Source organism: Mobula hypostoma, chromosome X1 (assembly GCF_963921235.1).
Source record: "Mobula hypostoma chromosome X1, sMobHyp1.1, whole genome shotgun sequence".
NCBI classification, from domain to species: Eukaryota; Metazoa; Chordata; class Chondrichthyes; order Myliobatiformes; family Myliobatidae; genus Mobula; species Mobula hypostoma.
The window spans coordinates 27,160,361-27,185,458 of NC_086128.1; the positions used below are offsets into that span (position 1 = coordinate 27,160,361).

At 43.8% G+C, this 25,098-nt stretch overlaps 1 protein-coding gene across 3 annotated transcripts in view; it reads right to left on the bottom strand.

Moving 5' to 3' along the window:
- Window positions 1–25,098, bottom strand: part of LOC134340374 (unconventional myosin-Ib-like) — an 86,628-nt gene that overhangs the window by 25,509 nt on the left and 36,021 nt on the right. For all 3 annotated transcript variants that reach the window (XM_063037553.1, XM_063037550.1, XM_063037551.1), the window contains exons 8-18: window positions 24,810–24,908; window positions 22,559–22,662; window positions 15,476–15,623; window positions 15,082–15,200; window positions 11,906–11,992; window positions 11,183–11,248; window positions 9,532–9,636; window positions 9,179–9,241; window positions 8,084–8,284; window positions 6,494–6,720; window positions 5,663–5,863 (exon numbers count right to left, since the gene is read on the bottom strand). In XM_063037553.1, coding sequence (XP_062893623.1) covers window positions 5,663–5,863; window positions 6,494–6,720; window positions 8,084–8,284; window positions 9,179–9,241; window positions 9,532–9,636; window positions 11,183–11,248; window positions 11,906–11,992; window positions 15,082–15,200; window positions 15,476–15,623; window positions 22,559–22,662; window positions 24,810–24,908 — 1,420 coding nt within the window. The remainder of the gene's footprint in view (window positions 1–5,662; window positions 5,864–6,493; window positions 6,721–8,083; window positions 8,285–9,178; window positions 9,242–9,531; window positions 9,637–11,182; window positions 11,249–11,905; window positions 11,993–15,081; window positions 15,201–15,475; window positions 15,624–22,558; window positions 22,663–24,809; window positions 24,909–25,098) is intronic.

The window sequence follows — 25,098 nt, forward strand, 5'->3', positions numbered from 1 at the left end:
CTGACTTCCAAACAAATACAGAAGCAAAAATCATTTAAGATCTTCCCCCATCTCTTTCAGTTCCATGCAGACGATCACGCTGATTTCCAAGATCACCAATTTTGTCTCTTGCTATCCTTTTGCTCTTAACATAGCTATAGAAACCCTTGGGATTTTTTTCTCATCTTTTAGTCCTCCTGACTTCTCTCTTAAGTGTTCTCCTTCATTTCTTACACAACTTAAGTGCCTCATTTGATCCTAACTGCCTAAATCTGATATGCACTCACAAACAAGAGAAAATCTGCAGACGCTGGAAATCTGAACAGCACGCACAAAATGCCGGAGGAACTCAGCAGTCCAGGCAGCATCTGTGGAAAAGAGTACAGTCGACGTTTCGGGCCAAAACCATCAGGCAGGACTCGACAGGGTTGTTCTGAGTGTCAGAGGTGGGATTTCGAGGAGACTCCCAGCCTCCCCAATGGCCACATCTGCACCAGGTGCATCAAGATGCAGCTCCTTAGAGACCGAGTTAGGGAACCGGAGCTGCAGATCGATGACCTTCAGCTTGTTAGGGAAAGTGAGGCAGTGACAGACAGGAGCTACAGGGAGGCAGTCACCCCAAGGCTACAGGAGACAGATAAATGGGTGACTGTCAGGAAGGGGAAGTGGGGGATGTCAGATAGTGGAGAGCACCCCAATGACCATCCCTCTCAACAATAAGTACTCCATTTTGAGTGCTTGTGGGTGGGGGGGAGGGGTCACCTACCTGGGGGAAGCAACAGTGGCCGTGCCTCTGGCACTGAGTCTGGCCCCTTGGCTCAGAAGGGTAGGGAATTGAAGAGGATGGCAGCAGTAATAGGGGCCTCTATAGTTAGGGGGACAGACAGGCGATTCTGTGTACACGAAAAAGAAACACAGATGGTAGTTTTCCTCCCAGGGTCCACGATTTTTCTTAACGCGTCCACAGTATCCTGAAAAGGGAAGGTGAGCAGCCAGAAGTCGTGGTACATATTGATACTAATGACATAGGAAGAAAAAGGGAGCAGGTCCTGAAAATAGAATACGGGAATTAGTAAGGAAGTGTTGGGACCACTTCTTTTTACATTATATGTCAATGATATGGATGAAGGAATTGATAGCTTTGTGGCCAAGTTTGCAGACAATGTGTTGAGGAAGCGGGGTGGCAGATGGTTACAGTGTAAGGAAGTGTATGGTCATGCACTTTGGTAGAAGGAATAAAGGTGTGGACTATTTTCTAAATGGTGAGAAAATTCAAAAATCAGAGGTGCAGAGGGACTTGGATTCCCTAAAGGTTAACTTGCAGGTTGAGTCGGTAGTAAAGAAGGTAAGTTCAACGTTAGCATTCATTTTGAGAGGACTAGACTATAACAGCATGGATATAATGCTGAGGTTTTATAAGGCATTGGTCAGACTGCATTTGGAGTGGGAGCAGTTCTGGCCCCCTTATCTAAGAAAAGATGTGCTGGCATTGGAAGCAATCCATAGGAGATTCATGAGAATGATCCCAAGAAAGAAAGGGTTAACATCTGAGGAGCATTTGATGGCTCTGGACCTGTACTCACTGGAATATAGAAGAATGAGGGGAGATCTTATTGAAACCTATTGAATATTGAAAGGCCTAGATAGAGTGGATATGGAGAGGATGTTGAAGGGAGCCCAATGATCCAAAACTCTGAAGTCCTCTCTCCCACTATCTCCTTAGCTACATGTTAAAATATTTTCCTATTCCTTGCCTCAATAGCACGTGGCATGAGTAGCAGTCCTGAGATCACCACGCTGAAGGTCCTGTCTTCTAACTTAGCATCTAACTTCTTGAACTCAATTTGCAGGTCATCATCACCATCTCACCTCAGCCTCCTCTCATTGAAGCCCTTGAGCCAAGGCCTCAGCTCCCCACTCTAACACTGGCCCAATCACACAATGGCCACTCTACTTGACCCCAACTTTGTTTTCTTAAAGGCTGCTGCCAATTAACAAATTAACCAATCAGCTTAGAAACTAATAACTTGCAAATGTGTCTATTTTCAGCTCCTGCTCACTGAAACTGCACAAAAAGTCTCGAGACTCACCTCTTTTACAATAGGTAAAATATGATATCCTGCAGTTTCTACAGTCAGCAGATAGTGAATTAGACGTGCATAGTTTATGATTTTCAGCCAGTAATTGAATATTTAATGCTTTGGGATCCAAAATGATGGAGTGAAGCCGTGGCTCAGCTCTGGAAACAGCCCTCTCCTGTTGATAAAGCCACAGACTGTCACCGGGGGTGGCGGGGGGTGGGGGGACAAATAAAACTGCAGGACATCACATTACCCTCTGCAAGTGAACATTGTCAGCTACTTCACCAATGACAACTCCTTCCATCATAAGGTCCGTGGGGCTGTTCACTGATAATTGCAAAATGCTCAATTCCATTTGCAGCTCCTCAACAAGTAAAGCAGCACATTCCTGCATGCAGCAGGATCCAGACAAGAGTCAGGGCTGGGCTGCTAAGTGGCAAGTGACATTCATGCAACAGAGGAGCAAGGGTCTGATCTCCACCCCCTACCATTACCAAGCACTATTAAATCCTGGGTCACCTCTGACCTGTAATTCAGTTGACCAGCCACATACAGTAAATCGCATGGCTATAAAAACAAAGAGATGGATATCCTGCAGCAAGTGACTCACCTCCTGACAGCCTATGACCATCACACTATCCATTTGCCTGTGAGAGTGCGGATCCAACAACAGCCAAGAAACTCCCCACCATCCAGGTCAAAGCGACCCATCAAGCACCCGAAGCCCTCCCTCATTCCACCCCTGGCATACAGAGGCTGCAGTGTGCACTGTTTATAAAATGAACTTCTGATAGTTCAGGTTACTCAGACAGCACCTCCCAAACCTTTAGCTTTAACCATCAAGGATAAAGGGCAGTAGGCACAGGAAACTTGATGCTTAATGTCACCAAAACGAAGGAGATGATCGTCGATTTCAGACGGTCTCAGCCTGAGCACACACCCCTCAGCATCAGCGGCTCCACAGTGGAGAGAGTGGAAAACATCAAGTTCCTTGGGGTGCAGATCTCGGACAATCTCACCTGGTCCAGGAACACCACTGGGATTGTGAAACGGGCCCAGCAGAAATTGCACTTTCTGAGGAAGCTTAAACAAGCATCACTCCCCACTAACATCCTAACTACATTCTACAGAGGTGTGGTTGAGAGTGTGCTGACCTTTTGCATCACAACCTGGTACTCCAGCTGCAGTGCTGTCGACAAAAAAGCCTTGCAGAGGGTGGTTAGGGGAGCAGAGAAGGTTATTGGGGTCTCCCTACCTTCTGTCCAAGACCTCTTTCAGAGTCGATGCCTCCAGAAGACACGGTACATCATTAAAGACCCCTCACACCCTCTCCATGAACTGTTTGTTCTTCTGCCATCAGGCAAACGTTACAGGAGCATCAAAGCTAAAACCACAAGGCTACTAAACAGCTTCTTCCCACAGGCAGTCAGACTGCTAAGTAGCTGCTCTACCTGACTCTGCTTTGGACCCTTTTAACTTGCACTGGACACTTATAACTGATTTAACTGACATGTGGCTGTTGTGTTTTACTATTTATTGTTATGTTTATTATTTAGTGTTGCGTTTGTTATGTTATGATTGCACTGCCCCTGAGAAACGCTGTCTCGTTCTGCCCTGCAGAGCTGATGTACGGTTAGAATGACAATAAAGTTTTTTGAATCTCCGAATCTTGAATCTTTGAAGCACCAACACCTCCAACCTCCACACTATTCGATTGGGTAATGTACTGCCATTCCGACATTGTTGCCAGATCTAAATCGAGAAACTTCCTCCCCAACAGCATGGTGGGAGCACCTTCATCAGACGCACTGCAGTGGCTCTGGCAGACAGCACATCACCACCTTCTTTTGGGCAATAACTGCTGGCCGCGCCAATGGCACCCTGATTCTGCTAAATACATAAATACATATAAATAAGTAAAATAAGCTGTAAATATCACTGGACAACATCAACAGCAGAGTCAAGTTCTGTGTTAACATCTACATTACCCCATTGGCAAGAACTAATTAACTAAACACAAACCAACACCAGACTCAGGATCTATATGGCTCAGAAACACTCTCATTCAACATTCTAGATTGTTCAATGTTATTTCTAGGACACAAGTGTAAAGGAGAACAAAATAATTGTTACTCTGGTGCCAATGTAGCTCAGAGTAAAGAACAATCAGATAAAGACATAACAATAATTTTTAAAAACTCAATTAATATAAGTATGTAAAATAGCTTATATACACGGTTAATTGTATGTTCATAAAGTGATGCTAGGCACGGGAAAGATAAAGTAGTGGTGGTTGGGGGTTGTGGAGGGGTGGAGGTGTTGATCAGACTCACTGCTTGGGGAAAGTAACTGTTTTTGAGTCTGGTGGTCCTGGCGTGGATGCTACATAGCCTCCTCCCTGATGGGAGTGGGACAAACAGTCCATGAGCAGAGTGGGTGAGATCCTTCATGGTCCTGGTGTGGATGCTACATAGCCTTCCCCTTGATGGGAGTGGGACAAACAGTCCATGAGCAGGGTGGGTGAGATCCTTCATGGTCCTGGTGTGGATGCTACATAGCCTTCCCCTTGATGGGAGTGGGACAAACAGTCCGTGAGCAGGGTGGGTGAGATCCTTCACGGTCTTGGTGTGGATGCTACATAGCCTTCTCCTTGATGGGAGTGGGACAAACAGTCCGTGAGCAGGGTGGGTGAGATCCTTCATGGTCCTGGTGTGGATGCTACATCGCCTCCTCCTTGATGGGAGTGGGACAAACAGTCCGTGAGCAGAGTGGGTGAGATGTTACTGGCCCTTTTCCGGCACCTTTCTATATATCTGCTCGATGGTGTCGGTGACACTTGGGCAGTTTTGTCTACCCGTTGTCGAGCTGCCTTGCCCACTGTAGTGTAGTTTCTGTACCGTGCAGTGATACAGCTTGTTAGGATGCTCTCTACTGCGCATCTGTAGAATGACGTGAGTATGGGTGTGTATGACCATCCAGTTCTGTACAGACTCTTCAGAAAGTAGATGAACTTTCTTGACTGTGTTCCGGGACGTTGAGAGGTTGTGTAAGATGTGCACTCTCAGGAGTTTGAACCTGCTGACAATTTCCCTGGCTGTGCCACTGATGTAAAGAGGGGTGTGAGTGAGTTCTCCCAAAATCAATAACCATCTCCTTTGTCTTGTTGACATTGCCTGACACCAGGCCTCGAGCTCTTCCACCTGCTCTCTGTAGGCCTCGGTCAGTCATCGTTGTTGGTGATGAGCCCCCCCACTGTTGTGTCATCGGCAAACTTGACAATGTGATTATCGGGTGTTTGGCCGAGCAATCTGAACGCTAGGTACAAGGATATTGCTACAGTTAAGTGTGTCTCAAATGTTAAAACATATATATTCAATTTAGATCAAGCTGCCAGCGGCTGAGACAGGCTCATGGCAGTGTTTAAAAGCCATCTAGGTAAGTACGTGGATAGGGTGGGGGCAGAGGGCTCTGGGCCAAACTTGGGCAGATGAGACTAGCTCACGAGGCAACACAGTCAGCACAGACCAGTTTCCATACGGTGTGGCTCTGTGCCTCAGTCCAAGGCTTGCAGGCACCCCTGAAACACAGTGAAACGTACTTACCGGTCATTCCCTTTCCAGTTTGGCCACGTCTGTTTACAAAGCATTTTGTAGCGTTCCAAGCAGGGCTTGTAGTGGTGACGATACGCATACCCTGCCCGCCGCACTCGCACATTCTCCATAAGCCCCAGGTACTTGATCTGCATTTGCACCACGGGCTCCTCAAATTTGACTGGTGATTTTGTGTCATTGGGTTTGATGCATCTGTGAAAGAGCGTGGGTTAAACAGTTAATGAGGTTATACACAGCAGCATGGCAGGCTAACAGAAATCAAGAGGTTGTTAAGGAGGGCCGTTTGTTGACAGGGTTACTAGTCCACCTGAGGGCATCAACACTGAAGCCAGGCTGGGCGTACAAAGCTGCCATCATTATCCATTCAGGACTTATATGACTCTATCCCGTATATCAACACAGTTAGCAATGAAATGTTATCTGAAGTGGACCTTGTAATCATATCAAACTGTTCCAGCAGTGAAGAAAATAACCTATGGACACTTTCTCAAGGCTACTAGGGAATGGGCAAGAAATATTGCTCTTGGCAGCAATGCCCACTTTCTGAAAATGAATGACTAGTGAAGTGTATACTGATGAGCAGATGACATTTGTTTTTCCAGGGGTGAAAGCTGCCAACTATTCTGTGGGGTGGGGAGTGGGGGCTGAGGTAGGTACAATGCCTGTATTTAAAGCCACACTGGAGATTTTAAAAAAATCATTGATTGAAATTGGCTCACATCTGCAAAAAAAAAATTCTCCTCGGAAACAATACCAGCAATACCAGCAATACCACCAGCCCTGAGCAATCTGTAGATAAAGTGAAACGTGGAAAAATCTTACCTGATGTAGTTGGGGTTTTTAGCCTGGAGGTTTTTCATTAGGTAACTCACAGAGGCCTTGAACTGAAAGCCAGCTGTTGGTGGCCTCTTCAACGACGTAATCTTTGAGTCCCCTTCAGAAAAAAATGACTTGATTAGCTTGTGCTTGGCCTGCCACATGGCCTTGGAGATGTCCCGGTACAGCAGGTCATTGTTCTTGTCTATAAATTCTGCACAATTGTACGTTACCTGCAATAGCAAAAAAGAATGATAATGAGCACCACTTTTCTACCTGCTGCCCTGCTCTCCTGAAGTTTCTCACTCACCTTGGGTCAGGTTTCTCAGTTGCCAATCACTGTCTAGAACATCATCTGAGATTGGAAATTAAAGGTGTGCGATCGCTCCTCGGCTAATGTTCAGTTTCAACCAGAAAGTGGCAGGATTTAGGCAGACTTTGTTCCAGCTCCAGGGCATGGAGTTTGTGTTGGCATCCAGACTGGGATCAGCTGGCCCACTAACCCTGGAGATTAAACCTGAGAACGCACTACTCTGTGAGCTTCCCTGTTATATAGAATTGTGTATTAATCTATTCAAGCACGAGGGCATCATGCCATGAAGATCATCGCCAGCTCTTCTGGTCAGTTATCCAATGATATGCCAGTGTCTTTGGCATAAGAAGCAACCATACCAACTACTTGATCTTAGCCTGGTTATACCACTGCTTGATGCCAAGTTGAGTCCAGATATTTTTCTGGCTCAGAGGGTAACTGTTTTGCACCGAAGTGAGATGTTGCTGCTCTCATTCAACTCCAGAGATGTAAGGATATAATCAAGACCAACTTTACTGTAGTAATGAGGGGGATAATATTGATGGAGGAGCTGTGCTGAGGGAGAGCTGCACAAGCTTGGCTGTCCAACTGCCAAAGCCTCTCTGATTCTCTCAACTCCCTGACCCAGTAATCCCCAAGGCCCTCAACAGGAAATCCATTCTCCAACCTCTAACCCTCTCCTTCCACCCCACATTGGCTACTCACACTATCATCCATTGCCCCTCATCCTGATGAAGATTTCCCCCTCACAGCCATTTCCCTAACCCTACCCCCACTATCTGTGCCCGGCCTCAGATGCAGGTGCCATGTCTTCCAATACACGTTCACATGACTCCAGTACTACTGAAATGCCAGAGGGTTCATCTAACACATCCATTTGTGCCCACTAGTTGTTGAGAAGATTTTTTGATTGCTCTTCACTGACACTGTCACGGTCACATTGAGTGTTGACCATGACAGGAGACCTCATTTATGAATGTCATGGCAAACAGGTTTTGGTCAGAGTACTACAACATGGAAACAGGCCTAGAAGCAATCCATGCCCTCAGTTCGTCTACCTTACCTGTATGTGCATTGTAACAGATCCCATTCAAAGTGGTAGTCCTATGAGCTTATATTCTCCTCCTACCAATCTAGTTTAAGTTCTCCCTTGTAGTGAAAACAAATTTCCCTGCTAGGATATTTGTTCCCCTCAGGTTCAAGTGGTATCAAAATACTGTGGATGTAAGAAGTATCACAAAAACAACACACGGTGGAGGTTTTACAAGGAGTAAAGTGCTCACCTTTCCTGCATAGTGCTGCACACGAAAACAGTTGGCAGGCAGTGTTAAATCAGTGATGAACTTGGAGCTCTGGGTCTCTTTGCTCTCGAAATGCTGATGGCCAGAAAAGAACTGGTTTAACTTCTGGAGGAATGTCATTTCAGTGACAGTCCCAGGCCGGAGACATTCTTCATCCAACATTGCCAAGATGCCTTTTTGATTCTGCACAGTGACAATCAACACAGTAGGTCAGGTGAATGGACATATTCTCCCAGATCCTCCCCGGCACCAGATTTATCTCCTCCTCCTACTGAGTCACAATAAAGTAATATTGCACGTTTGATAGTTTAGCAAAGTGGGTACTCCTGACGTGAAAATGTAGACTTGGTTTACCAGTGGAAATCTAAACACTGGATTCAGTGCTGTCCTCTGCCTATACAGTATGTGTATGCTCAAGTGTAGCCATTGGTTGCTGCAGGAACCTGATTAATTATCCTCTCCTTGCACAGCAACGTCAAACCACCCCATTCAGCAAAGGTACAATGGCTGTCCCTGGGAGCTTGCTGATTTGTATAGTTCAGTGTTACATTAGGAGGGTGTTTAACATGTTTATCAACATTTATTAATTGATTTGCATTGCTATTCATTCCTTTAAATATTTTAAGACTAATATGAACACATATCTACAGATGAATGCCACCACACATTTGCATAAATGCTTCCACACACACACTCACACACACACACTCACTCACACACACACTCACACACACACACACTCACTCACACACACACTCACTCACACACACACTCACACACACACACTCACTCACACACACACACACTCACACACACACTCACACACACTCACACACACACACACTCACACACTCACACACACTCACTCACACACACACACACACACACTCACACACACTCACACACACACACTCACACACACACTCTCTCACTCGTGAATGTTGTTAAGTATCACCTTGCACCGAAGTGTTCTCACACCATATTTTTATACAGTCTTTTCTCTCTCTCTGTCTCACACTCACACACACACAAAAGTAACAACTACAAAAACCAAATATATAAAGAAACTGAAAGTACATTTTCGATCAGGTCACAGATAATGGCATTGTCAAAATATTTAACTTGCGTCCATTCAATCCCCTAGAAAAGAGAAAACAAGAATAATAGTCAGAAAAGAACATGATTAGTTGAAGCTCATGACACACTAACAGTCAAACTCAGGGGCACAGGCATGATTTAATGATGCAGAGATTAAATTGACCAGAATAAACAAGTCTGTCTGCTTAACTCAAGGACATTGAACCTATCCCATTGAACCTGAATATATGATATATCCTATACAGGTAGTTCATTTAGCTACCAAATCATTGGGAAAGTTTGTGAATTTTATTGTCAGATTTAGCCAACTGTAAGATCAAGGGACAGCTTACCTCTCGTATATACTCCTCCTGTTCCTCTTTCAGAGTGAGTTCGATGAAGAGTTGCTGCAGCTTCTCATTGCAGTAGTTTATAACAAGCTGCTCAAAACTATTGTTCTACAAGAAGGAATTCAAATGATTAGAACATTTGAAAGTTTTTGACAAGGACAGGTCATTTGGCCAAACAAAGCTTGGCAAATTCCTATTCACATAGTGTGTTGAAATAACTATCGAGTTTAGATTTGAAAGTCTCTAAGGTACCACTCTCAACGACACAACCAGGTAGTTTGTTCCATGTGTGCACAACTCACTGTGTAAAGAAATGCACCTGATGTTAGTCTGATGTGAGCTTGGAAGCATCGGAAAAAGATTTGAATTTGTATAGCACCTTTTAGACCGCCCCAAAGCACTTTACAGCCACCAAAATAGTCGCTGTTGACATGGGAAGCATGTCAACTAATTTGTGCACAGCAACCTGCCTCAAAGAGCAATGCAATAATGACCAGATCATCTGTTTTAGTGATGTATATTGAGTCTGGGATGTCTCCACATTCCTCCTGAAAGAAAGTTTAACATTTCATTCAGAAGAAGGCAGTGGTCACCGGATATTTTGAGCAAAGCTCCCTGGAGAGGGACAGAAACTCTCAGCTTTCAGGCTGCAAGGTGAAAGAAATAACCATGCTCACCAGTGAGGAAATCACCAAAGAGAGCCTGAGTTGTTCCCTGGAAGCCCAGGGAAGTGAATGAAAATAAAAGAAGCAACCACTCTTCAGTCCTTAACCACTTACAGAGAAGCATTACCACAAGCTCCTCTCTATTGCTCTCAGCTGGGAGAAGGTCTAAAGTGAGGTCTAATCATGGGTCAAAAAAAAAGATGGAACAGACATCACTCCGTGGAGAGCTAAAAACTGAAAGTACATGGAGAAGGTTTTCAGAAATGCTTTTTCTTAAGGATAGTAATGAAAATTCCTAAAAATATTCAATTGGATTAACTCAAATTGGGGAGGAAAACAATATTTTGTTTTTCTAATTGTCCCTCCAAGAGGTGCATTCTTGCTGGGAATCCCCAGCATTCAGGTCATTCCTGTCAACATGCACCTCTCTTCACAATGGGCCTTGGGCAGGTTCGTTGACTGTGTATCTCCAGAAGCTTTCACAGAGAAGCCCAGCTGCAATTCCTGACACACCTGTGGAGTGGCAACACCAGCTAACGAATCCTCTTGCTGTCTGAGAAACACCTCAAAGTTCCTTGCAGGTCCCATCGCTGTCTAGATTGCAACATGTTAACATGGGGTAGCTGTGCAAACTGGGCTACTGAGAGCCTTGTTTTCACAGAATATCAGTTCAGTCAGAATGGACAAGAATTACAATGAAGTATTACAGAAACTGGTTATTCTACTCAACACCCATCTTCTCCCACTCCTTTCTGTCCCCCTACATTCGCTGCCCCTTTCTTCCTCCTTTCTGCTTCCTTAAACTCAGCTCTGATGTTCGCTTTGACAATTCACTGTGGGAATAAGTTCCACATTCCCACCACTCTCAAGAGAAAGTAATTTCCTCAGCAGATTTATTTGCAGCGTTTGCCACCTTTCTCAGTTCCCATGAAATCATGTTAGACTTCCCTGCGACAGTTTTTACAGGAATAATTACAATGCAAACTTACCTCAAAAATCTCAAATCCATAAATATCCAGCACTCCCATCACCTTCTTCTGCACTTTGCCTTTCACCTTGAACAAAAGTAATTTGAAGTGATTTGGTTTTTGCCATAAACTTGTTTGAGAGACATCCTATTCTATTCCATTCAGTTGCCCAATTCTTAGACTTCTCCCAACCCCTCCTGAAGATACTGCCTTGCACTAGAATGAGATCCCACAGGCATCAACAGCACTCCCGTAACTAAACTAGGTCTGACACTAAACAGTGAAATGAGTCTGTTTGACTGTAAGGAGCGTCATAGTCAAACTGACACTGTCCTTAATTGACATCTCCAGTTTGGAGTTGGGTGGGAGGAGGTTTATTGCATTGAAAATCAATTCTTGGACCCAATTTGCTGAAGTCAACTGTGTCTACAGAGGTGGTTAAACCTGGGAACCTCAGGTTATATTGTTCAGTATAGACTGAGCAATGCAAATGTTCTCTGAATCAAATAGTGAGTCTGTAATACCCAATTTATTTCCTTTATTAATTCTTATAGCTCCTGATATATGGATTAATTTGACTCAATTTTCTCAACTGAAGTCTATCTATTTCCCCATAATATACCAGCAGCTTTAGGTAACTGCAAGGTTTCAACTCCATTGAATCCAATGTTACAGTAACAATAACATTTCTAATAATTTATTCCCAGTATGATTCCTACAGAAATCTCTATTGTGCTCGATTACCTGTATGCTCTCATTGATTCGGTTCACCAACCAGTTAAACAAGCGGTCATAGAGGTTTTTTGCCAAAGCATCACGTGCATAGGAACTCTGGGTAAAAAAAAGACATCTTCAATGTAACATTGCTGTGGGAGTTTGAACTGCAGCCAATCAGTGAATGAGAACACAAGAGGAGGTGACTTCGCACAGGTCTGCAAATGAATATTTAAAAAAGCAGTGTTTTGCAGTAGTTTTCAGAGTTTGAACTGCGGCCAATCAGTGAACAGGATTCATTAGCAAGGGCGAGTAAATATAAGGCAGGGGCAAGCAGAGCGGCCATTGTGTGTGGGCCAGTGTTAGGGTGGCTTTGGCTCATCAGGCTGAGACGAGATCAGGCTTGGGCAAGGTAAGTATCCGGTAAGTCTCTTCTTCTTTATTCACAAACAAGGGGAAATCTGCAGATGCTGGAAATCCAAGCAACACACACAAAATGCAGGAGGAACTCAGCAGGCCAGGTTGTATCTCTCAAAAAGAGTACAGTTGACATTTCAGGCCAAGACCCTTCAGCATGACTGGAGAAAAAAAGATGAGGAGTATAGTTAAAAGGTGGGGGAATGGGAGGGAGCACCCCAAAGATGAAGAGGTTTTCTAAAGGCAGGATGATGCAACTATAGCTAACAAGGGAAGTCAAAGCCAACATAAAAGCCAAAGAGAGGGCTTACAATAGAGCAAAAATTAGTGGGAAGTTAGAGGATTGGGAAGCTTTTAAAAACCAACAGGAGGCAACTAAAAAAGTCACAAAGAAGGAAAAGATAGAATACAAATGTAAACTAGCCAATAATACTAAAGAGGACACCAAAAGTTTCTTCAGATATATAAAGACGAAAAGGGAGGCGAGAGTAGATATTGGACTGCTGGAAAATGATGCTGGAGAGGTAGTAATGGGGAAGAAGGAAATGGGCAGATGAACAATAAGTATCTTGCATCAGTTTTCACTGTGGAAGACACTAACAGTATGCTGGAAGGGGGCAGAAGTGAGTGAAGTTACTGTTACTAGGGAGAAGGTGTTGGGAAACTGAAGGGTTTCTGAAGGTAGATCAATCACCTGGACCAGATGGCCCACACCCCAGAATTCTGAAAGAGGTGGCTGAAGAGATTGTGGAGGCATTAGTAATAATCTTTCAAGAATCAGTAGATTCTGGAATGGTTCCGGAGGACTGGAAAATTGCAAATGTCACTCTACTCTCCAAGAAGGGAGGGAGGCAGAAGAGAGGAAATTATAGGACACACACACACAAACACAATGTGGGAGGAACTCAGCAGGCCAGGCAGCATTATGGAAAAGAGTATAGTCAACGTTCCGGGCCAGTCAGTCTGATCTCAGTGGTTGGGAAGATGTTGGGGTCGATTGCTAAGGATGTGGTTTTGGGGTACTTGGAGACACATGATAAATAGGCCAAAGTCAGCACGGTTTCCTTCAGAAAAAATCTTGCCTGACAAATCTGAATTCTTTGAGGAAATTACAAGCAGAATAGACAAAGAAAATGTGGTGGCTGTTGTGTACTTGATTTGCAGAAGGCATTTGACAAGGTGTCACACATGAGGCTGCTTAACAAGTTAAGAGTCCATGGTATTACAGGAAATATTCTAGCTTGGATAAAGCATTGGCTGATTGACAGAGACAAAGAGTGGGAATAAAGGGATCATTTTCTGGTTGGCTGTCGGTGATTAGTGGTGTTCCACAGAGGTCAGTATTGGGACTGATTGTTTTTACGTCATATGTCAATGATTTGAATGACAGAATTGATGGCTTTGTGGCCAAGTTTGCAGACGATACAAAGATAGATGGAGGGGCAGATAGTGTTGAGGAAGCAGGGAGACTGCAGAAGGACTTAAGACAGATTAGGAGAATAGGCAAAGAAGTGGCAGATGGAATACAGTGTCGGGAAGTGTATGGTCATGCACTTTGGTAGAAGAAATAAAAATATAGACTATTTTCTAAATGGAAAGAAAATTCAAAAATCTGAGGTGCAAAGGGACTTGGGAGACCTCATGCAGGATTCCATCAAGGTTAATTTGCCGGTGGAGTCTGTGGTGACGAAAGCAAAAGGAGTGTTAGCATTTATTTCAAGAAGACTAGAATTTAAAAGCAAGGATGTAATGTTGAGGCTTTATAGGGCACTGGAAAGGCCTCACTTGGAGCCCTTATCTAAGAAAGGATGTGCTGACATTGGAGAGGGTTCAGAGGAGGTTCACGAGAATGATTCTGGGAATGAAAGAGTTATCATACAAGGATCAATTGGTAGCTCTGGGTATGTACTTGCTGGAATTTAGAAGAATAACGGGGAGTCTCATTGAAACCCACTAAATGTTAAAGGCCTTGAGAGAGTGGGTGTGGAGAGGATGTTTCCTACGGTGGGAAATCTGGGACCAGAGAGCAGAGCCTCAGAATAGAGGGATGTCCATTTAGAATGGAGATGAGGAGGAATTTCTTTAGCCAGAGAGTGATGAATCTGTGGAATTTGTTGCCACAGGTGGCTGTGGAGGCCAAATCATTGGGCATATTTAAGGCAGAGGTTGATAGATTCTTGATTAGTCAGGGCATGAATGGTTATAGGAAGAAGTCAGGAGATTGAGGCTGAGAGAAAAATGGATCAGCCATGGTGAAATGGTGGAGCAGACTTGATGGGCCAAAAAGCCTAATTCTGCTCCTATATCTTATATGATTGTCTGGGTTATTCATCCTTCCTATCTTTAAGAACTGAACGCAGCTTGGTGACTGTGGATGTATCAAAACAAAAAAAAAAATCCGATAGGTATCTTTGAAATGTGCACAGTTGGGTGTGGGCAGAATGGGGGCGTGCTTCACCCTCAGACCTTGGTTTTGAACACAGAAGAAATTAGCTTAAAGTTTTTTTCAATCAATCCAATCTGTACAATCCAACTTTCTATTACTTTGTAGAATACACGTCCAGGTATCAGATGCTTTCAACAATTTACATCCAGGTATCGGATAGTCTCAAGCATTAAATACTCTGTACAATTTGTTTCCAGCTAATACTGAGTATTACTATATATCACTTGCTCCTGATACCCTTTTGCAAATTACTCCCAGGTATCAGTTGCTCACTGGACATCTTACTCCCATATACCTATTCCTTAGTCACAGCTTCACATCTGTTTTAAATGCAACACTTTACCTGAGCAGCAGTTAATGCCTTCTTCACTTTCTCAGTCCTGGCTTGCACAGTCCGAGAGCAGAGAGCTTGTTCCAAAACAGCCTCATCAAGGTTAATCAAAGTGCAGACTTCTCTGAGTGCTGGAGACGACAACAGAAACATACAGTTCACATCCAGGTGCTTGAACTCACAGCTTCCAGTATCGTTCTGGGGAGCCTGTGCTGCCTTACCTCAAAGACTGATTCATCTGTCTGAACCACAGTGCCCAGAATAGAACAGAGTACCCCAGAAAGAGTCTAAACAGCCTTTTTATAAAAATTAAGTTTTACAGCTGTCATCTGGCTTCTTAACTAACATTTGAAAATGCGATTTTGAATCTTTCTGCTCCTTCGCAGTTCATTGAGAAAATACTTACCTTTGATATCGGCAACGTAGCATTGATCCATCCCACTTGACAGAGATTCTGCCTTCAGCGTGATGTTGCCAAGTTTAAGCACGACAGCAACAGTGTCCCAGATAGAATCCATTTCAGATTTGGTGAACCCAATGACATTCATTGCGCTCTGTAAGATAACCAATGCAGTAATTGTGGATGAACCCTTCTCTTTAATGTTGGTATGTTTAGAGTATGGTACTGGCACTGAAGTAAAATTATCCAACCAGAAAGCCCAAGACTTGAACTAACAATGTAGATGTTAGTTCAAATCCCACCATGGTAAATCTGGAATACAAATTAAGTCAATAACCTGTAATTTTTAAAAAATGTCTAAGTTAAAAGATCAGTCTGGTTCACTCAAGCCACCCTTGCTTTGTCTAGCCTATATGGAACTCCAAATCTGCTGACTCTTAAACTCTTCTTGAAATGGCCTACCAAACAAGGTCTTCAACCTGAAATAATAACTGTGTTTCTCTTGTAGATGTGACCCAGCCAGCCGAGTATTTCCAACATTTTGTTTTCTTTAGATTTCCAGCATCTACAGTTTTTTAAAAAAAATCACTCAACAATATAATTGTTGCTTCAACCTAGGCACTAAATGTGGACACTGCAAAGTCACTCCCAGCCCATACACCTTTGCAAGTCCTCCTCACTAATACCCAAGGACTAGTACTCAAATTGGGAGAGCTAGCAAGGGCACAGAATGAACTCTGGATGGAGGCCATCATCAAGAGTGGCTTGGAAGCACGAGCAGGCCAAGTCCTGAAGGACTTGCCCACAAGATTCAGTCTGTGTTAGGTAGTGAATGAACAAACACAAAAAATAAAATTATTTGACCTTGACCTCATCAAACAGCAGAAGCATTGTCCATAATCATAGTATTGACAGGTGACCCCTGAACCGTCCTTGCACCTACACACTGTGGACACACTCTATGACAATCATGCTAAGTAGAATATGACTGAGCAGATAGTAGAGTTATCCAAAGCTACAGGGAATAGGTTTACGGTAAGGAATAAGAAGGTTAGAAGGGATCTGGGGAAGAATTTTATCACCCATATCAAGATGGTGCTGGTGTACATCGGCGACTCCCTGCGGGCTGCAGGAAATTGTACCAGTTTTCCTCTTAAATATACTCCTTTTCAACTACTTTCACCGCAATCTGCAGCATGTAAATTTTCTCTTAACAACGGACTACAAAATTACATCAATGATCTTCAGATTTCACGTTCGACGGTTAAGTGCGGAGCAGTTAAGCGCGGCGCCTTTAAGGGTCAATGCCAAGGCCAAAAATGCAGCAGGAGAACCAGGATTCAAACCAGGCTGAAGCGCAGAGGGATGAGGCCTCCTCTGCCTTCCATCTCGTTGGCGAACGTACAGCCACTTGAGAACAAGACTGACAATTTCAGGGCAAGGCTGCTGTATCAGAGGCAGATGAGGCAGATCTTAGTTGTTTGTTGCTTTGAGACGTGGCTAACAGAGAACACGTCAGATGCAGTGATCCAGCCACGTTTTACTATTTTCAAAATGGATTGACCCTATGATCCTGGTAAGGAAAGAGGTGCCGACATGTGCTTTTTAGTCAATTCTCATTGGTGCACGGACGTTATGTCAACTTCTTGTTCCCCTGACTTAGAACAACTAACAATTAAATGTAGAACATTCTATTTTCTTCAGAGGTTCTTGTCCGTGATCCTGACCGCAGTTTACATACCACCACCAGCCGATTATAAACAAGCACTCGCAAAACTGGACGATGCTGTCTGTAAACAAGGAGCATCCCGCGCATTTCAAATTATAGTTGGCGACTTTAACCAGGCCTGCTTGAAGAAAAGCTTGCCCAATTATCACCAGCATGCAACCTGTTCCACCAGAGGTCCCAACACAATAGACCACTGCTACACTATGATAAGGAATTCCTATCATTCCTTCCCGAGACCATCTTTTGGCAAGTCAGATCAGTTGTCTGTACTCCTGCTAGCTGTATACAGACAGAACCTAAAGAACAAGGCTCCAGAGATCAAGACAACCAAGAGGAGGTCACAGGAGGCAGAGGAACGGTTAGGATTGCCTTGAGTCAGTGTATGGGGCCATGTTCAAGAACTCATCTGGGGACCTCAATGACTACACCAGACTTTACCAGACTTAAAATTACAGACTTTATTAAAACAGCTGTGGATGAGTGTGGCCCTACAAAATCACTCAGGGGTTTCCCCAACCAGAAGCCTGGGATGAACAATGAAATCTGGAACCTGCTGAGAGCCAGATCAGATGCATTCAAGTCTGGAGATCAAGAATGCTACAAGAGGTGCAGGTATGATCTCTGGAAAGCCTTCTCCCGGGCAAAGTGGAGATTCCGGACTAGACTGGAATCAACGAGGGATGCTTGACACTGTGACAGGGTTTGAATGCCATTACCTTGTACAAAGTTAAATCATGTGACATAGGGGACAGCATAGCTTCACTTCCAGATGAGCTTAATGCCTTCTATGCTCACTTTGACCACCAGAACTGAGAAGAACCATCACACACCCCCACGTCTCCTGATGACCCTTTGGTCTCAGTATCTGAAGGTGATGTGCGGGCTGCCTTCAAGAGAGTGAATCTGAAGAAAGCATCTGGTCCAGACGAAGTACTTGGCCAAGTACTGAAAACCTGTGATGACCATCTGGCTGGTGTATTCCTGGATATCTTCAACCTCTCACTCTAGCAGTGTGTGGTACCCAATTGCTTCAAGCAGGCTTCAATCGTACCAGTGCCCACGAAGAACGTGGTAATCTCTCTAAATGACTATTGCCCAGTGGCACTTACATCCACAATGATGAAGAGTTTTGAGAGGCTGGTGTTGAAGAATATCAGCACCTGTCTGAATGGTGACTTAGATCCGTTCCAATCCGCCTACCCAAAGCAACAGATCCACATCAGATGCCATCTCACAGCCCTGGAACATCTGGACGGCAAAGATGCATACATCAGGATGCTTTTTATCGATTACAGCTTGGCATTCAACACAATCATCCCTCAAAACTAATCAGTAAACTCCAAGACCTGGGCTTCAATACCCCTTGTGCAATTGAATCCTGCATTTCCTCACTTGTGGACCCCAGTCAGTTCGGATAGACAAAAACCATATAACCATATAACAATTACAGCACAGAAACAGGCCATCTTGGCCCTTCTAGTCCGTGCCGAGCTCTTACTCTCACCTAGTCCCACCGACCTGCACTCAGCCCATAACCCTCCATTCCTTTCCTGTCCATATATCTATCCAATTTAACTTTAAATGACAACATTGAACCTGCCTCAACCACTTCTGCTGGAAGCTCGTTCCACACAGCTACCACTCTCTGAGTAAAGAAGTTCCCCCTCATGTTACCCCTAAATTTTTGTCCTTTAACTTCTCCTGCACAATTTCCATCAGCACAGCAGCACCACAGGGATGTGTACTTACCCCCTGCCCTACTCGCTTTACACCTTTGACTGTGTGGATAAGTACAGCTCCAACACCACATACAAGTTTGCTGACAACGCCACTGTTGTGGGTTGTATCAAAAGGGGTGATGAGCCAGCATACAGGAGGGAGATTGAATACTTGGCTGAGTGGTGTAATAACAACCACCTCTCACTCAATAAGACCAAGGAACTGATGGTAGATTTCAGGAGAGGGAAACCAGAGGTCCATGAGCCAGTACTAATCAGAGGATCTGAAGTGGATAGGGTCATTAACTTTAAATTTCTGGGTGTAACTATCACAGAAGACCTGTCCTGGACCCATCATATAAATATTATTGTGAAGAAAGCACAACAGCACCTCTACTTCCTCAGGAGTCTGCAGAGGTTCAGCATGTCATTGAAAACCTTGGCAAACTTCAATAGGTGTGTGGTGGAAAGTGCGCTGACTGGCTGCATTACAGCCTGGTATGCCTTTGAGCAGAAAATCCTACAAAAGGTAGTGGATTTGGCCCAGTACATCACGGGTAAAACCCTCCCAGCCGTTGAGCACATCGACATGAAACACTGCCATTGGAAAGCGGCATCCATCATCAAAAACCCTCACCCCCCCCCAGGCTGTCCCCTTTTCTCACTCCTGCCATCAGGTAGAAGGTACAAGAGCCTCAGGACTCGCGCCACCAAGTTCAAGAACAGTTACTACCTCTCAACCATCAGACGCTTGAACAAAAGGGGATAACTACACTCATTTAAGGACTCTGTTATCTTGTTCTTATTATTGCTATTTAATTATATCTGCATTTGCACAGTTTGTTTACAGTTAACAGTTCCCGATGTTTACAGTTACTGTTCTATAGATTTGCTAAGTATGCCCGCAGAAAAAGAATCTCAGAGTTGTCTGTGGTGGCCTGTATGTACTGTGGGTGGAGGCAGAGAGTCTCACAGCATTTATGAAGTATCTAGACAAGCACTTAAATCACCAAGGAATAGAGGGGAGGGCTATGGACCAGCGTTACACGACATCCCAGTGCAATGAAGCTGCAGCTCCAACCAAGCTGTTCCAGGACAGTCACAACCCTGACATTCTACAGCAGCATGGAAAGTGGCCCCGGTATATCCTGTTCACAAAAAATGAACAAGTCCAATTTGGTTAATTACTGCCTAGTCAGTTTACTTTCAATCATACTGCAACGTGCTGCAACGATAATGCACTTATAACCTGATCATCAACGTCCCGCTTCGATTTCACCAAGACCACTTGGCTCCAGACCTCGAACACGAACTGAATTGCTGAACTCCAACGGTGACGTGAGAGTGACAACACCATGTTGAGGCAACTTTGTGCCTGGGTCAAATTCAACACGTTTTTTTTGCAACAACACGGCTAAAATAAAGGGATTTAACGCGTGTCTGCATCTGTAATAATGAACGGAATTTGACCCTGGTGTTGTCAAGAAGATCTAGAGGATCTGATTCCAAATGCTTCAAAATCTTCCCAGAACCAGAAAAAAATTCAGCAATGTGATTCAAGAGGTGATTGATAAATCCAGATTTTGGATAGTGCACAAGGCCACTGATTTTTATTGTTTTTTATTATTATCCAAAACATGTATGTACATTCACACATGTACTGTATATTACAAAACAATGGGAGATTTGCGTATATATTCACATATATTGAAGATATTGTATAAGTTGGATCTACATTCACAAATATATAAAGGATTGCAATCAAACCATGCCTTTAATGTTCTTGGAAAGCTGGATGTGCTTCATAACCAGCCATGTCTTTTTTTCTGCATTTGCTGTTAGTTAAGCCAAATACAGCAGCTAATTTGCGCAGAGCAAACTTCTATAAGCAGCAATGTGATCATGATTGGATAATCTCTCTTTGCAATGTTCAGGGAGAATTCCTCTTACTTCTAATTGTGGCTGTGAATCTTCTATACCTGCCTGAGAGGACAGACAGGATCTTAGTTTGCAGATCTACTGCTAAAATGGCACGTTTGGCAATATGACACTCTCCCAGTACTGTAGTAGGTTGGAATTAGAATTAGTCACGTGTACTGACGCACAGTGAAAAGTTTGTCTTGCACACTGTTCATACAGATCAGATCATTACACAGTGTATTGAGGCAGTACAGGGTAAAACAATAACAGAATGCAGAATAAAGTGCAGCAGCTACAGAGAAAGTGCAGTGCAGCCAGACAATAAGTGCAAGATCATAATGAAGTACCATAAGGTCAAGAGTCTATCTCATCATACAAGGGAACCAGTCAATAGTCTTATAACAGCGAGGCAGAAGCTGTCCTTGAGCCTTGGTAGTACATATTTTCAGGTTTTTGTGTCTTCTACCCAATGAGAGGGGGTGGGGGAGAAGAGAGAGAATGTCCATGGTGGGTGGGATCTTTGATTTATGCTGACTGCTTTACTGAGGTAGCAAGAAGCCAAGTCCATACACTGGAATTTGAGCTCATAATATTCTGACTCAGATGAGAGATGAGCACTGAGTCAAGGTTGACACTTGATTATAGCACTACTATAAATTTAAACATTTGTATAGATATTTCATGAAGCTCTTGTACATTTTCTTTGCCTCATATTTGTGAGTAAAGTGCATTAAAGCATCAAAGTTTTCAGCATGGACTCAGATTTGCCCTTGGACTCCATAGAGTCATTGATTTACGGTGCTGGAGAGGATGAACACAACAAAATAAAAGCAGGGGTAGGCCACTCACCCCCTCAAGTATATCCAATGACTTGACTTCTACCACCCTCAATGGTGGAGAATTCTGAAGATTTGCCACCCTCTGACAGAAGAAATTTCTACTCTCATTTTGTAACTCTCATACTAGTGGAAATATCTCCACATCTGCCCTGTCAAGCCCCTTTAAGGATCAGTAAGATCATCCCTCAATCTTCTGAAATCCAAAGGATACAAACCAAACTATCTTGTCTCAGAGCTCCAGGATGTTCAGATGCCCAAAGCCATATTACCCCGTGGGGGCCAGACAGTCCCCATGGGTGAATCATGGGGTTGTTACAGAAGGAAAAAGGATGTTCAGCCAATAAAGCCTGCACTGACTCTCTGAAAGAACAATCTTTCGGTCCCATTGTTCAACTTCTCTCCCCACAGTCCTTCAAATTATTCTCCTTCAAATATCTCAATTCCACCTTTAAAGCACCCACCACCCTTTACTGCAGTCAACCCCAGAATTCACTGTCCAAAATTTTTTGCCTCACATCACCGTAGCTCTTTTGTAAATCATCTTGACATTGCCCACTTTGGTTCTTGATCCTTCCATCTCTTTTGTGACCTTCTCCCTTCCCCCAACTTTGTCCAGGTAACTTTTGTACAGTCTGCAGACTTTGCTAACAAGGTCTATCCCAGACACATCAAATCTATTCCAGCAGGTAGGATGCTATTTTTGTTTAGTCAATTCATCATTTTACAAAGGAAGACTTGTATTTGCACTCTTCAATTTCAGACTTTTGATGTTTGCAAGATTTTAAAAGTAATAACTTTTAATCTTAGAGTCAGTTTCCCAGATCGTCGGTGGGAATTATGCTGCTTGGGATTATCATTCCCTTTCTAAACACAACACACTTACTTTAACTACATCAAAGTTGGCAGCATCATTGACTCCGTTCAGTGATGTTTTGTCCAAGTTCAGGTAAACGTACTGATTACCATCTCTTTGCACCTTAAGTCGTTCTGTGGAGAAAATGTGTGAATGATTATTCTGAGAATTGTACTTATGTGAGATGATAAATTTAGAAGTGGAAGAAAAGGAAATGGTATTTATGGGAGCTAACATGCTTCATTACATGAAATGCCAAAACAAGGGACGGAGATATGTATAAATCCCTTCACAGTTTGTTTCTGATCTCAATTACAGAGGCAAGGGAGCCTCCAGCAAAACCAGTGATCGGTATAGTATTGTTTATTTAAAGATACAGCATGGTAACAGGCTCTTCCACACCAACAAGCCTGTGCCGGATAATTAACCTGCACGACTTTGGAATGTGGGACGAAACCCACACAGTCATGGGGAGAATGTACAAGCTCCTTACAAACAGCGTCAAATTGAACCCAGGTCTGTAATCGTGTTACGCTAACTGCTAAGCCACCATGCCATTTCGTATGTACAGAAGATCATTGAGACAGTAACTCAAAGTGAGTCTTAATTCAGTGGTTGGTAAGTTGATGGAGAAGATCCTGAGAGGTAGGATTTATGAACATTTGGAGAGGCATAATATGTTTAGGAATAGTCAGCATGGCTTTGTCAAAGGCAGGTTGTGCCTTACAAGCTTGATTGAATTTTTTGAGGATGTGACTAAACACATTGATGAAGGTAGAGCAGTAGGTGTAATGGAAATGGATTTCAGCAAAGCATTTGATAAGGTACCCCATACAAGGCTTATTGAGAAAGTGAGGAGGCATGGGATCCAAGGGGACACTGCTTTGTGGATCCAGAACTGGCTTGCCCACAGAAGGCAAAGAGTGGTTGTAGATGGGTCATATTCTACATGGAGGTTGGTGACCAGTGGTGTGACTCAGGGATCTGTTCTGGGACCCCTTCTCTTCGTAAACTTTATAAATGACCTGGATGAGGAAGTGGCAGGATGGGTTAGTAAATTTGCTGATGACACAAAGGTTGGAGGTGTTGTGAATAGTGTGGAGGGCTGTCGGAGGTTACAGCGGGACATTGATAGGATGTAAAACTGGGCTGAGAAGTGGCAGATGGAGTTCAACCCAGATAAGTGTGAAGTGGTTCATTTTGGTAGGTCAAATATGATGGAAGAATATAGTATTAATGGTAAGACTCTTGGCAGTGTGGAGGATCAGAGGGATCTTGGGACACTCCATAGGACACTCAAAGCTGCTGTGCAGGTTGACTCTGTGGTTAAGAAGGCATATGGTGTATTGGCCTTCATCAATTGTGGGATTGAGTTTAGGAACCAAGAGGTAAAGTTACAGCTGTATAGGACCCTGGTCAGACCCCACTTGGAGCACTGTGCTCAGTTCTGGTCGCCTCACTACAGGAAGGATGTGGAAACCATAGAAAGGGTGCAGAGGAGATTTACAAGGATGTTGCCTGGATTGGGGAGCATGCCTTATGAGAATCAGTTGAGTGAACTTGGCCTTTTCTCCTTGGAGCGACGGAGGATGAGAGGTGACCTGATAGAGGTGTATAAGATGATGAGAGGCATTGATCATGTGGACAGTCAGAGGCTTTTTCCCAGGGCTGAAATGGCTAGCATGAGAGGGCACAGTTTTAAGGTGCTTGGGAGTAGGTACAGAGGGGATGTCAGGGGTAAGTTTTTTTTTTACGCAGAGAATGGTGAGTGTGTGGAATGGGCTACCGGCGGCGGTGGTGAAGGTGGAAATGATAGGGTCTTTTATGAGACTCCTGGATAAGCACATAGAGCTTAGACAAATAGAGGGTTATGGCTAAGCCTAGGTAGTTATAGGGTAAGGACATGTTCGGCACAGCTTTGTGGGCCGAAGGGCCTGTACTGTGCTGTAGGTTTTCTACGTTTCTATTTACTTTGTCCTCATTCTGGGGATATGGGCATTGCATTTATTGTCCAGTCCCTATTGGCCACATTTGATTTGCCAGCAGACACTCACTGTCAATGCTCACCATGATGTGTAAATGAGATTCTTGGAGGAAAGTGGGCATCCTTTGGGACTACCCTATCCAGAAAGTGCTCTGAGCTAGATTTTCCAGGATGGAAGAATATTAATCTGTCCCTGAATCTTTTGGGCAAGGTTCAGGAGATGAGGCCCCATCAATGAAATAGGATGTGCATTGTGAGAAAGTTTTGGAGGACAGGAGACGGAATTGTTACACTCACCCAGCATCTCAGGTGACCCCCCTGCCAACAGTTGGTAGAAGATGTGGAAATTCCTCTCCCCTTTCAGACGCTTGACAACACGAGACTTTTCCAGGAGATCTGAAACACCCAAGCCGTCAAAGCTCAAAATAAAGCTCACGTTTGCCTTTACTCACCTTCTGCTTTCGCACTCAGATAAAATGCTTAAATTCACAGTATACAAAATTAAATGCAACTCTCTAAAGAAGAATAAAAGTCACTAAATCAGAGGTAGAAATGAAGCAGCATTTGGCACTTTTTAGCTCATCTC